Below are 13,777 nucleotides of genomic sequence, written 5' to 3'. Positions count from 1 at the left end.
AGAACGAGCCGTTTTAGGTAGGCGTGGTTGACTCTTAACTTTTATAAAGAATATCTCTTTGGATTTGAGACTCCAAGCACCAAGAGCTTGTAACACTCGAAAGAGAAAGGAAAAATTTTAATCGCATCATATGACCCCTTTAATCAAAAGCAACAGTAAAGACACTTATTATGTCACAAAAGATTTCTATTTAAAATAATTCCTGAAAAAAAAAACAACAACTGTTTCCAACACTGATAATGAACGTTATTTTATCACCAAATCAGCATAACAGAATGATTTCTGAAGGATCATGTGACACTAAAGACTGGAGAATTGACTGCTGAAAATTCAGCTTTGGCATCATAGAATTAAATTACATTTTAAAATACATTAAACTAGAAAACATTTTAAATTGTAATAATATTTCACAATATTACTGTTTTTACTGTAGTTAAAAGTAAAAAATATAAAATAAAAATTATGCAGCCATGCTAAGCATAAACACCTGTAAATACCTTATTTCAAAAACATTAATACATAAAAAAAAAAAACCTTTCCGAACCCAAACTTTTGAACGATAGTATACAAGTTTCCCATTTAATACAATATGCCTCAAAATTCAGTTTAGATACGACTAGGTGTTGGAACAGATCTATTATGAATACTCATAATGGAAGAAGGTAAAAACGGCAAGGACCTTCAATGGATAAATGACTTCTGCAATCTCTCCAACATGACATTTAGGGATAATAAATCATATTAAATTAAGTGGTCCAGACTCAGACAGTCAGCTAATGGGTGCTATTTTTGGTGTGAGTGTGTACACTCTGACAACATGACCTTGAGCGTCATGCAAAAGCAGTTGGTGGCTAAATGTTCACAGCCAGCCTGTACAGATACTAGCACCTTAAACATCAGTTTTTGTACACAGTTTAATGTTTCAGATTTAATTACTTGTATCTGACATGTGCAAGATGTATCAGTTCCTTTTAATGAACTTTAAAGGGAAGTAAAAGGGTGTTGAAAAGCGATGCAAAATATGAAAGAGGACTGAAATTTCAGGCCCAAGTTTACCAATGTAACTGCTGGTTTAGATGCACAACACCACTAGTAAGATTGGTCTGTAGCCAGGCCAAAGCACTTCCAAATAATGGTAAAGTCCATACTCAGCTACAAGGCAAAGTAAGTCAAAAGATCATGTGATAAATATAACGGTCTATGCTGAAATAATGATGTATCATATCCATTATAGGATTGCAACAATTAATCTATAAAACTAAATAAAACTGGAATTGCGATATGGCTTACAGTGAGATTATCAAAGCAAAGGGTGTGATGTAAATAAATATATGCACTGTGTGTTTAAGAGTGAAGCACAGCGCTGCGCTCTTACATGTTAGAAACTTATTTTCCGCTGCTTTAATATGAATTTGGCATAGCAACATGCGCTAACCAGCTTCCTAGAGAAGTGTTTTTTTTTTATGTTTTTAAATAAATAAAAGTTTGAAAAATAAAAATGTAATGGTTTAACATTATTTTGAAAATGAAGACATTAAAATTAGTAATAAAATTAAATGCAAAAATTTGTAATAATGCATAATACTAACAATATTAATATTGTAATTTTACAGTTGTAATGCAAAACAATACAATCATTTGTTTATTTTTTATTATACTTGATTTTTTTTATTCTACAGTGATATATTACAATAATATTAGTTATCAGTTATTTTGTTTTGATTTAGTCATTTTAGATTTTTATTTAGTAAACAACAACAATTAAACATGCAAAGTATTGAGTATCATACTACTTTTTGTTAGGACTGTAAAATCAATTAATCGTTTCCAAAACAAAAGTATGTGTTTACATAATTTGTGTGCGCCAACTGTGTATATTTATATTACATATATTTTTTAATGTATGTGTGTGTGTATTTATATATATATATATATATATACACACAGTACGGCACATATTATGTAAACATACTTTTGTTTTGGAAGCGATTAATCTTTGATTAATCGATTTTACAGCCCTACTTTTTGGCATGTTTATTGTTGAGTAACACATAAGCACTGTGCCAGATGCCATCTAAAAAAAATAATATGCAGTATTTAGGAAAAAACAGCAATATTCAATGAAGTATAAGAGATGGTTTCTGTGTCTTTGGGGATTGATCTGTTACAGTGGGACAGATTAATCATAATGTATGTCACTCATGACAAATGCTACAGTGAAGTCATGTTAAGAAGACGATCAGTATTCTCGTAGGGATCTCAGCGTGTTGTCTCCTGAACGAGCGATGGATTGTCGTTAAGTGTGCCCCTGGAGATTGGCCTAGGATATCAATACGCCATAAAAGAGCAATTACAGTGCCAGGGCAAGATGGTCATTCTTTCTCTATTGGCATGGAAAGGTGATTTGTAGGCCAAGTGCAATGAGACTGACTCAGTTTCACAGGGGGATTGACGGGGGTTGGAGGAGAGAAAGGAGAGATGAGAGTGAGGGGGAGATTTCTGCAACATGAAACTACTATCCACATTAACTACATGAATATTTTAACATCTACAGCACAAATACATCAGTCGATATTCAGACAAAAGACATGTCTGAAGCCTTCAACCAGTGATTTAAAGGGGCCACGCATGCTTTATGGCTACATTCACAATGTTAGTGTATCTTTTATTGCATACTGCACACTATAGACTTTATGCACTGCTATTTACATGTTGAGAAAGAGAAGTTAAAAGTCAGGGTTGATAATATTTCTGATTCATACATCATGCTAGAAATGGAAAAGCAAGTGGAACAAGCTGGGATAAAGTATTCCTTGCAGTATGCTCCATTTTATTCTGTATATTTTGGCAAATGTACTATTTTACACTGGTATCATTCCATTTGTACAGAATTTGCATATTGTGAATAAATCATATACACTGTTGATAATAGTAAGAGCAGAATGCCATTTAAACACAAACTTTAGGGCACTGAAAAGTCAACATCAAACTGCTTTCACAACCCATTTTACTTTAGTATATAATGTGACATTTCTGAGTGAAACTATTTAATGAAAACAAATTAAGCGCGGCACTTGATTTTATCCATCGGTAACTGATTGGATCCTGAAAAGTGCTGTTTCTGTGACAGGCTTGGTGACGTCAACCTAAAAGCAAAGTTTCAGAGACTGAACATATTACCCATTGATTATGAAGACAAACATTTGTCTTCTTTGGAAGAACACCCATCAATGAATTATTAAATTTATTAAAATTAGGGAAATTTAACCAAAACAAATATTTTGAAGAATGCTGGAAATTAAACAACACTGGAGCCCATTAACTTACATTCTAATTCTATTTCCAAAAAACAGAGACATTTCTCAAGATGTCTTATTTTATGTGCCACAGAAGAATGATATAAGTGAGAAAACTTGACGCTTACTTTTTTCCCCCAAGGAGCACATGTGAAATTAAGGAGCACATTAAAAAAACAAAAAAAAACAAAAACAAAGGGGTGCAATGAAAATGTCTATAATAATCAGTTTTCCCTGTTTTAATAGGGATAGGACCATTGATTATGAAGACAAACATTTGTCTTCTTTGGAAGAACACCCATCAATGAATTATTAAATTTATTAAAATTAGGGAAATTTAACCAAAACAAATATTTTGAAGAATGCTGGAAATTAAACAACACTGGAGCCCATTAACTTACATTCTAATTCTATTGCCAAAAAACAGAGACATTTCTCAAGATGTCTTATTTTATGTGCCACAGAAGAATGATGTAAGTGAGAAAACTTGACGCTTACTTTTTTCCCCCAAGGAGCACGTGAAATTAAGGAGCACATTAAAAAAACAAAAAAAACAAAAACAAAGGGGTGCAATAAAAATGTATATAATAATCAGTTTTCCCTGTTTTAATAGGGATAGGAGACATTTATAAGCAAAATGTCTTTTTTTTTTTTACAATAAAAAAAGTACAATAGGGTTTATCATAATATGTTTTCTTTAAACTGTATTTAATAATCATAAATTTATTAAATACAGTTTTATTAAAAATATTTTCCATCCCCAATGTAAGACTTCCTAAAATAAGATGTTTTTTTTAATATACCATTTAAGATATAGCCTAAGACTTTTGATTAACTAAAATTTCATAAAACTTCATTAAAAAATTATCTTTTTTTGGTAACTTTTTAAGGACCCTTTTTTTCCCCTCGCACACAAGCTAAACACATTTTACATTTTGAACAGACCTATTTTTAGTTGCAAATGTGAGTGAAAAGCTCACATGGTCAAGTCCTGGGTAAGTAAATGATGACAAGATGTTCATTTTTAGGTGAACTATCCCTTTAACAATAAGTGTTAAGAATGCAAATAGTCAATTTTGATTTTGTGTTGACTTCAAAGAGATGCAGGATATTGCATAATATACTGCAGCTGTACTGCAAAATATGCATAAAATCTTTAATATCAGTGATAAAATAATTAGTAGTAGTGGTATTACACAAAATACAGTACCTCTTCTTGTGAACATTTCCTTTTCAAATGATCAGTGCTCACCACAGCAAGGTCAAGTGCTTGTTTGAAGAAGTGATTTTCTCTCAGTGTGTAAAAATGAAACCGAGCTAGACACAGTTCATGCAGAGCAATGATGCGTGATGTTGATGACGGAAGTCACATGTACAAAGTCAGTGCAATGAAACCAGCTACCCTTAAACCACAGGCGTCAACTTTCTATTAAAGTTGCTGTAAGTGATTTCAGCAAACTTTCACCAGAGTCATCCTTCCAACCACACAAAAACCCATCCATCAGACCTCGTAACAAAACAACTTATTCATGAACAAACTGAATCGTCGTCATTTGTAGCAAAGTACTTACAAGATTTATGGAAAAACATTTGAATATATATGACTTGTTTCAGTCAACTCAGTATTTTTAATGAATCCGTTTAGTGAATGATTCAATGATACACAAAAAATGCTCACTTTTTGTAATTTCACCTAATGGTGCAGATAAAGTCGATAAACTATGGAAGTCTGTTTCCGCCATTGAATATAGGCTATATAAAAAAGTAATTGCGACTTTTTTTCTCACAATTGCAAGTTCACATCTCCCAAATCTGACTTTTTTTCTCTCAGAATTGTGGGATATAAACTCGCAAAGTAAAAAAAAAGTTAGAATTGTGAGTTTATACCTCACAGTTCTGACTTTATTTCTCACAGTTGCGATTTAGATCTCACAATTCCGACTTCTTTTCACAGAATTGTGAGATTTAAACTCGCAATTGCGAGTTATAAGTCTAATTATTCGAAGGAAAAAAAAACAACTTTCTTAGAATTGCAAGTTTATATCTCTTCTGACTTTATAACTCGCAGTTGTTATGAAGTCAGAATTGCGAGATAATGTATATACTCGTAATTCTGAGAAAAAAAAAGTCTCAATTCACTTTAAACGATAAACAGGCAGAGAACGTTTTTGATTGGCTAAAACAGAGCAGACTGCGCCCCTCACTTTTACTGCGGTTTACAGAGCCTAGAACTGTCAAACACACCTGCGATTTCTCTGGACATCTACCCGTCGGGTAGTAAGCACACTATCTGTGTATGCGACAAAAGAAAAAAAAAAAAAAAACACCTTCCTGAAGACAGGAAATGAGTTTTACAGCATTGTACATATTGGTTTATGGAATTATTATCAATTATCAAATCAGTATATCAGCTCTTTTATATTTACGTACACTATATTATTTTATATTGTATATTATTTTAGACATCACCACCACCAGTGCAAGCTGATCTGACAGGCCCATCTGAGAGTGTTGAAATTAACCTAATAAGTAGTGCTGGGCGGTATACCGGTTCATACCGAATACTAGATGCATGTTGATTTTATCAGACGATGCCGTGGTTATAAATGAGAGTGACTCCTGGTTAACATGTATTAAAAGGGGTCGTGTTTAGTCACTATTTAGTGTGGTATTTTTTGACAATATTCACTCATGACAGTAAAATAAGGCATTCTAAGTCAATATACTGCAGTATTTCCTCTCTCAATCGGTAGAAAAGATGGTTAACACCCGGTCATGCATGAAAAAAAAATACCGTCTTGTACCGTGAAACCGGTATAATTTTGAAAAATACCGTGATATAAATTTTTGGTCATACCGCCCAGCACTACTAATAAGCACATATTTACACACAGCCTGACCAGGCCAGAATTACAGTAGTGACTCTAAGGGTATATGATTGTAATATTACGTACTAATGGGTATTTGCGTAAAAAATAAAGGTTTGGAGTCAGAAATTGTCTGCCTGATGATGAAGTTGAAACGGCACGCGCCAGCACTCTCTCGCTGTAAGCGCTAACAACAACACAAATGAGCGGTCATTACCGTACGTCTCTGACATGTCGGTCCCACCGATGAAACCAATCAACCGGGCAGACAATACTCTTTATTCCCTTCTTCAGATAAACGTTTTGCTCCGATTTCGTTTCTGTGTGCAGTGCTAGTAGCCAACAGGCTAACGCCTCTCACCGTTTCCTGTTTTACAACATAAACCTGCGCGTGTACAACGTGCTCTCGACACCGAACTGACGTCATGACGCAAATTTGCCATGTGGGTGATCGTTTCATAAATAAGAAATTAAAAATCATTTTCAGGTAAGCACTCACGTTTATTTTATAATGAAAACGAATTTTAACTAATAAATATCGAATAAACTAATAATAAAAACTAATAAATTAAAATCTATTACGCGTAAACTCTGGGCATAAATGGACTTAATTTTAATATGAACAATATTTTATATTTTTATATTTCTCACACACACACACACACACACACACACACACACACACATATATATATATATATATATATATGTGTGTGTGTGTGTGTGTGTATTTATTTATTAATTTTAAAATACAGTTAATGTATTTTAAAGATACATTAGCATATATAAAATATCTTCTATTACTATATACATATTCTTGCTTAGTATTTGAATTATGCCCCGCTAGTTTACAGTATGAACACACGGTGGCAGTCAAACTCCATGCAGTCAAAATTGTGTCGTTTCAGAGTTCTGCGGTGACTTGCTGTTCTTCATCTAAAGCCATGTTAAGCATTTTTCTAAATCCTGCATATTTTTATGCATGCAGAAAAACTCCGCAGACTTTTTAATGAAACTGCAAAAAGGCTAAAATGTGATAAAAGAATTGTGATCAAAGTTTAAAATATTCACTTTATTATATTTTTTTATTAATATTATTAATTTATGCATATACGTTAATTTTACAAGACATTAATCAGCAAAGAATATGCTTGCAAGTGTTTATTGCAAGTCTTTAGCTTTGCTGATTCCATTCTTTTTGAAGTGTGAGATACTGTCATCTTCCATTCTCTTCTGTCCACACATTCCTTCCCTCTGAGGGGCCCATGCACACATCTTCAAAGCCCTTGTCATGGCGGACCACCCAGGGCTCACAGGTGATAAATTACAGATCCCTCTGCCACTATCTACATGATTTCCTCTCTACCTTTGTTCTCCCAAGACAGATTCCCCAGCACATTTTTTGAAAGTTATTTTTCTGCCAGAGATTAAAGGGAGGGGGAGAGCCTGCCGTATGGAGCACGGATGTGTTCTTAATATTGTCTAAACTTTGAATGAAAGAGGCAGAAAAAGAGGGTGCTTCTTCAGACCCCATGCTTCAGGGTCTCAAGGCTCTGCCGTATTCATACTATAGGCTGTAACACCATAACACTTTCATTATTTAGACTATGAGTTCTCCATGTTTATGACATTGGACAAACCTGTTAGTAGTACAAGATTAGGACCAGGTCAGTCAGCCTGTTCTGGCCTTTGTGTGTGTTAATATAGAGACATGTCAGGACATGTGCTGGAGGGTGAAAATTGCAAACCTAAATTAGGCATATAGCTGCAAGCAGCAATAAATAGAGGCCAAATGTACTTCCTAGGTAGATAAAAGTCAGGTTCAGGTTTTTATTTCCCCAAAAAATTAACTCCTCCACCCCACTATTCGATAATAAAATGTGAGTCAGTGCTGAAGTGCACACTTGAGAGTCTGAAAACACCAAACTTTCCCACATGATAACGAGTCACCTTCTAGAGTCAAGTTACAATGATTTCTTTGTTTAGCAAATTCTCTCTACATGAGCACAATAGGTATGGATGGAGATATTAAAGGCTCCCTTAAAGCTTAAGTGACTGAACAGACTTGTATAAATAGTGACTCCGTTTTGACACTTCTTCATCTGCCATTGGATGGCCAAACATATAAACCACCTCAAACTCCTGTATTGAAAGCTCCACAGAGTTTACCATTCCAACTATAAATGGCTTAAATATAGCCGTCTCGGTTTACTAAGCTATAGCATAGTAGATAAACGTGGTCAAGACTAAAATAAGCAGGTTTTGAGAGGGAGAAGTGAACTGAAATGCAAAGTATTCTCTTCAATATCCTCCTTTTCATTCAGTATAATAGAAAGAGAAGGGTTAAAATAGACATGGTGTGAAGATGCATTTATAAATCCAGCTTAGGGCATTGTGTGTGTTTTTAACCCTTCTGTGGTCAGTTTTCAGAGACTGGTCAGTCCTTAGAGACAAGCGTGCTTTTGAAGGGACAATTTCAATACAGTGGAGACTGACGCAAGCACTTCATTCAATTGTTTTCTCTTGCAAAAATAGCACAAATACATTTGACCTATTGTATTTCAAGGACAAGGACAAGAACATAGATAATGCAGTATTTGAAATCTATTCAAGGCATTTGTCTTAAGGCCTTAGGGCTTAAATAACACAAAAACATGATATAACATTAGGATAGTTGTGTTAAAGATGAAGTGGCATAAAAATGAACGTATGGCTCTAGCAGTGGTATTAACAAAGCTGCACATACTGTAGTCACAATGCTGACAGTGTTGGTAAACAAAAGTAGGGCTTGAAATAGGGTAGAAGGGCACAATCATAATTAGACTTTTTCTTAAGAGAATGTTACTTTTTCATTTAAGGCAATTCAATAATTTAAAGGTGCCATAGAATGCATTAATACAATATTTTAAATTGTTCTCTGATATCTACATAGACGGTATGTGGCTTAGATAAGGGCAAAAAATCTCCAGAAACGGTTTTACATGTCCATTTACAACAATAGTATTTGTCCCTAGAATAAAATGGCCTGTTTTTACCTTATTTGGAAGGGTCTATGAATAATAATGTTGAGCTCTGCTCTGATTGGCTGTTTCACAGTGTGGCTCATTTCAGTAGCTCACACAGCAGGAAGGAAACACAGGGAAAATATATATTTCAATACTCTCTCTCGCAGTTATATCCTTGGGTAATCATGCTGTATATAAAATGCAGGCATCAGGGAGCCGCTATTAATATATTCGAATGCACGATCGCTTTTTACTTTCACTTTCGAGATTTGCGATCGCATGTGCTCTGTGTAAACTCTTACCACACATTTTACAAGATCAGATGCTTGTCAGTGGTGCTCAGGATCTGTAAATCATTCGCCATCATCCTCAGTCATCTCTCCTTACGCTGTTTATGTGGTAAGTGAAATCTTATGTCCTGTAACAGGCTATCGCTAGCAAGCAGCTAACCAGGTCCCTTTAGTGGCTTGCGTTATTTTATTAGAACGGGCGTTATTTGTTTTTCGTGCCTTTCTGAATACAGACACCAACCCATCCCTGCACATCACGTCCCCTGCACAGCCTGGAACATAACATTTATTTCCATGATCTGCCATTTTCGCTATTATCCTCGCTTGTTTCTTCACAATACCTGCAGAACTTCTGATGATTCGGCTGTGCAGGTTCGGCTGGCGGCTGGCATAGAACATGGGCGGGTATATGTAAATGTTGGGGGCGTAACTATTATAGTCGGTGTTATGTTCTGATTCGCCTATTTTTCAGTGGTCTTTTGCATGCGAGATTTACATGAGGAGGAGGAAACAACGGTGTTTGAGGCTCACGGCATGTCATTTCCATGTACAGGACTGTTATTATTCAACTATGCCAAGGTAAATACAGTTTTCCATTCTATGGCACCTTTAATTGAATTACCCATCACTTTTTAAGATTTGGTAAATTATGGAACATTTTGTCAGCCCCACCAACAGTAAACATATCACAAATCACCATACACAGGTTTGACACACTTACCTATTTGTAAATGTGTTACATTAAATATAATGCTGCATCAGTTGCATATCCACTCTGATTTGTCACTTAATGCATTGGAGAATTTGGGATGTTATTGACCAGTTCTACTGTAATAATTGTTGACATTCATCATATCAGACAAGCTTTTGCAAGTTTTTAATATCTATGGAGTTTTATTTTTTTTATTTGTTTTAACTGAAATGATCCCAAAATGTGCTAAAATGTTGCACTTATAATAGCAAAACATTATAAAAAAAATCAGTGATTTTTTTACAAATTTACAGTTAAAAATAAAACACCACCTGCAGTTGTCAGAACTTCACCTTAAAAACACAGCAGCAACATTTTAGGTTTTACAGATTAAACCTAAAATTACATGTAAAAACCTGCATATTTTATTAATTTATATACAAACCTACTGTAGTACTAAAACTCTTAATTACACAGTGACAACCATCAAAACACACAGGTGGTAATAAGCCCGAAGATGAATAAATGATGAAGTGATGAAAGTTCATCACAAGCATATTTGGTGGCGTGACACTAAATAAATGCAATAAATGTTAGTTTAACAATTAACAAGCTGTAACATAAAATCCTAATACACATAACTGATAAGAAAAAAGAAACAGCTATTTCAATAAACACCATCAAATGTTAAGTGCCACACATGAAATTCTAGGAATTTGCGGGTTTTCACTGTAAATTATAAAATTACTTTTTTTCACTTCCAACATTACATTAAGATAATGGTAATTTTTTTACAGTGAAGGTACCTGTCACGGTTCACACACACGAGGAACACGGGAACGAAGGAGCGAGGAGACACGGAGTAAAGTAACTCAAAAGGGTTTATTAAACAAAGGCTGGGGATCACAGGACTCGACACATCATGATGACAGGATGACGTTTAACGACTGACCAAGGACAAGAACTAGAACACACTTTAAATACACAGGAACTGATGGGGGAAGACAAGGGACACCTGGAACTAATGACAATTAACATTGGAAACACCTGGGAACAATGAACTCAAAACACAAGACAGAGAAACTGGATGGAGCACATAGGGAGCAAAGAAGCACACAAAACCTGGCCCAGAGTATGACAGTACCCAGAGATGATATAACCAGCTTTTCTTTTTTTTTTTTTTTCACATGAGGATATTAAAATTGGTAAAGAGAACAGCAAATACAACTTTACCACAGTATAAAAAGTTCATGTTTTCAATATACACGAAACCGTAACCATGGGCAGAGCTTAGCAAAAAAAATGCCTAGAAAGAAATTCTAATAAAATATGAAAAGTAGTAAGTATAAAAGAAATAGACATATTTATATGAATTTGAAAAAGGTAGGTTAAATTAAACGGTTAATTTTAATGTTTTAGTTGTTGCAATCGTTTAGTTTTGACTTAGGCCATATATGTAGAAATTTATGGCCATATTTTCATACACTTTTAGGAGGCTCTGCTTCCTTTGTGTCCTCTCACAGGCCACCACTGGAAGTCAGTAAAACCTGAATAATGTGCCTGTTTAGGTTTAAGAATGGAGCATTATCTGTTAACTACTCACAGACTCACTTTGACAAGAAGCTAATTTGTTTCGAATGGAAAATGACATTGCTCCAGATGTCCAAACACCCAGTGGCCAAGCTTCAACAAACTGAAACAGGCTGATCAAACGTCACGGTTGTGTGTGTATGGTTTATGTGTGGAGAAGCCAACAAGGGTGAACTGGGCCCTGGAGGAGCTGGGATTATCAGACAAGCTTTTGCAAGTTTTTAATATCTATGGAGTTTTATTTTTTTTATTTGTTTTAACTGAAATGATCCCAAAATGTGCTAAAATGTTGCACTTATAATAGCAAAACATTATAAAAAAAATCAGTGATTTTTTTACAAATTTACAGTTAAAAATAAAACACCACCTGCAGTTGTCAGAACTTCACCTTAAAAACACAGCAGCAACATTTTAGGTTTTACAGATTAAACCTAAAATTACATGTAAAAACCTGCATATTTTATTAATTTATATACAAACCTACTGTAGTACTAAAACTCTTAATTACACAGTGACAACCATCAAAACACACAGGTGGTAATAAGCCCGAAGATGAATAAATGATGAAGTGATGAAAGTTCATCACAAGCATATTTGGTGGCGTGACACTAAATAAATGCAATAAATGTTAGTTTAACAATTAACAAGCTGTAACATAAAATCCTAATACACATAACTGATAAGAAAAAAGAAACAGCTATTTCAATAAACACCATCAAATGTTAAGTGCCACACATGAAATTCTAGGAATTTGCGGGTTTTCACTGTAAATTATAAAATTACTTTTTTTCACTTCCAACATTACATTAAGATAATGGTAATTTTTTTACAGTGAAGGTACCTGTCACGGTTCACACACACGAGGAACACGGGAACGAAGGAGCGAGGAGACACGGAGTAAAGTAACTCAAAAGGGTTTATTAAACAAAGGCTGGGGATCACAGGACTCGACACATCATGATGACAGGATGACGTTTAACGACTGACCAAGGACAAGAACTAGAACACACTTTAAATACACAGGAACTGATGGGGGAAGACAAGGGACACCTGGAACTAATGACAATTAACATTGGAAACACCTGGGAACAATGAACTCAAAACACAAGACAGAGAAACTGGATGGAGCACATAGGGAGCAAAGAAGCACACAAAACCTGGCCCAGAGTATGACAGTACCCAGAGATGATATAACCAGCTTTTCTTTTTTTTTTTTTTTCACATGAGGATATTAAAATTGGTAAAGAGAACAGCAAATACAACTTTACCACAGTATAAAAAGTTCATGTTTTCAATATACACGAAACCGTAACCATGGGCAGAGCTTAGCAAAAAAAATGCCTAGAAAGAAATTCTAATAAAATATGAAAAGTAGTAAGTATAAAAGAAATAGACATATTTATATGAATTTGAAAAAGGTAGGTTAAATTAAACGGTTAATTTTAATGTTTTAGTTGTTGCAATCGTTTAGTTTTGACTTAGGCCATATATGTAGAAATTTATGGCCATATTTTCATACACTTTTAGGAGGCTCTGCTTCCTTTGTGTCCTCTCACAGGCCACCACTGGAAGTCAGTAAAACCTGAATAATGTGCCTGTTTAGGTTTAAGAATGGAGCATTATCTGTTAACTACTCACAGACTCACTTTGACAAGAAGCTAATTTGTTTCGAATGGAAAATGACATTGCTCCAGATGTCCAAACACCCAGTGGCCAAGCTTCAACAAACTGAAACAGGCTGATCAAACGTCACGGTTGTGTGTGTATGGTTTATGTGTGGAGAAGCCAACAAGGGTGAACTGGGCCCTGGAGGAGCTGGGATGATCGGTCAGGACCGGGGAACGAGTCGAGACATGTCCACTGGAAAGAGCACTTCGACCTCCTGCCAGTTTCTGATCTTTATCTGACCTTCTGCGAGCAGCATTGAGCTAATGGCTGGAAGCATTGTAACCCCCAACACACCTCTGCAGCGGGATATGCCACACACACACACACACACACACACACACACACACACACACACACACACACACACACC

The 13,777-nt window shown here is 35.0% G+C and overlaps 1 protein-coding gene across 3 annotated transcripts in view; it reads right to left on the bottom strand.

The window, feature by feature from the left end:
* Positions 1–13,777, bottom strand: part of LOC107699834 (ras-related protein Rab-4B-like) — a 37,802-nt gene that overhangs the window by 16,793 nt on the left and 7,232 nt on the right. Inside the window, exon 1 of one of the 3 annotated variants that reach the window (XM_016501231.1) lies at positions 6,381–6,556. The exons of 1 other annotated variant lie outside the window; for it this stretch is intronic. In XM_016501231.1, coding sequence (XP_016356717.1) covers positions 6,381–6,396 — 16 coding nt within the window. In that variant the 5' untranslated portion in view covers positions 6,397–6,556. Of the gene's footprint in view, positions 1–4,506; positions 4,571–6,380; positions 6,557–13,777 lie in introns of those variants that run through there. One more of the 3 variants, XM_016501232.1, reaches the window with a different exon arrangement.

The sequence above is a fragment of the Sinocyclocheilus anshuiensis genome, unplaced genomic scaffold, assembly GCF_001515605.1.
Source record: "Sinocyclocheilus anshuiensis isolate Anshui unplaced genomic scaffold, SAMN03320099.WGS_v1.1 scaffold194, whole genome shotgun sequence".
Lineage (NCBI taxonomy): Eukaryota > Metazoa > Chordata > Actinopteri > Cypriniformes > Cyprinidae > Sinocyclocheilus > Sinocyclocheilus anshuiensis.
Note: the sequence above shows the minus strand (reverse complement) of the source record. Positions and strands in the feature narration are given on the sequence as shown.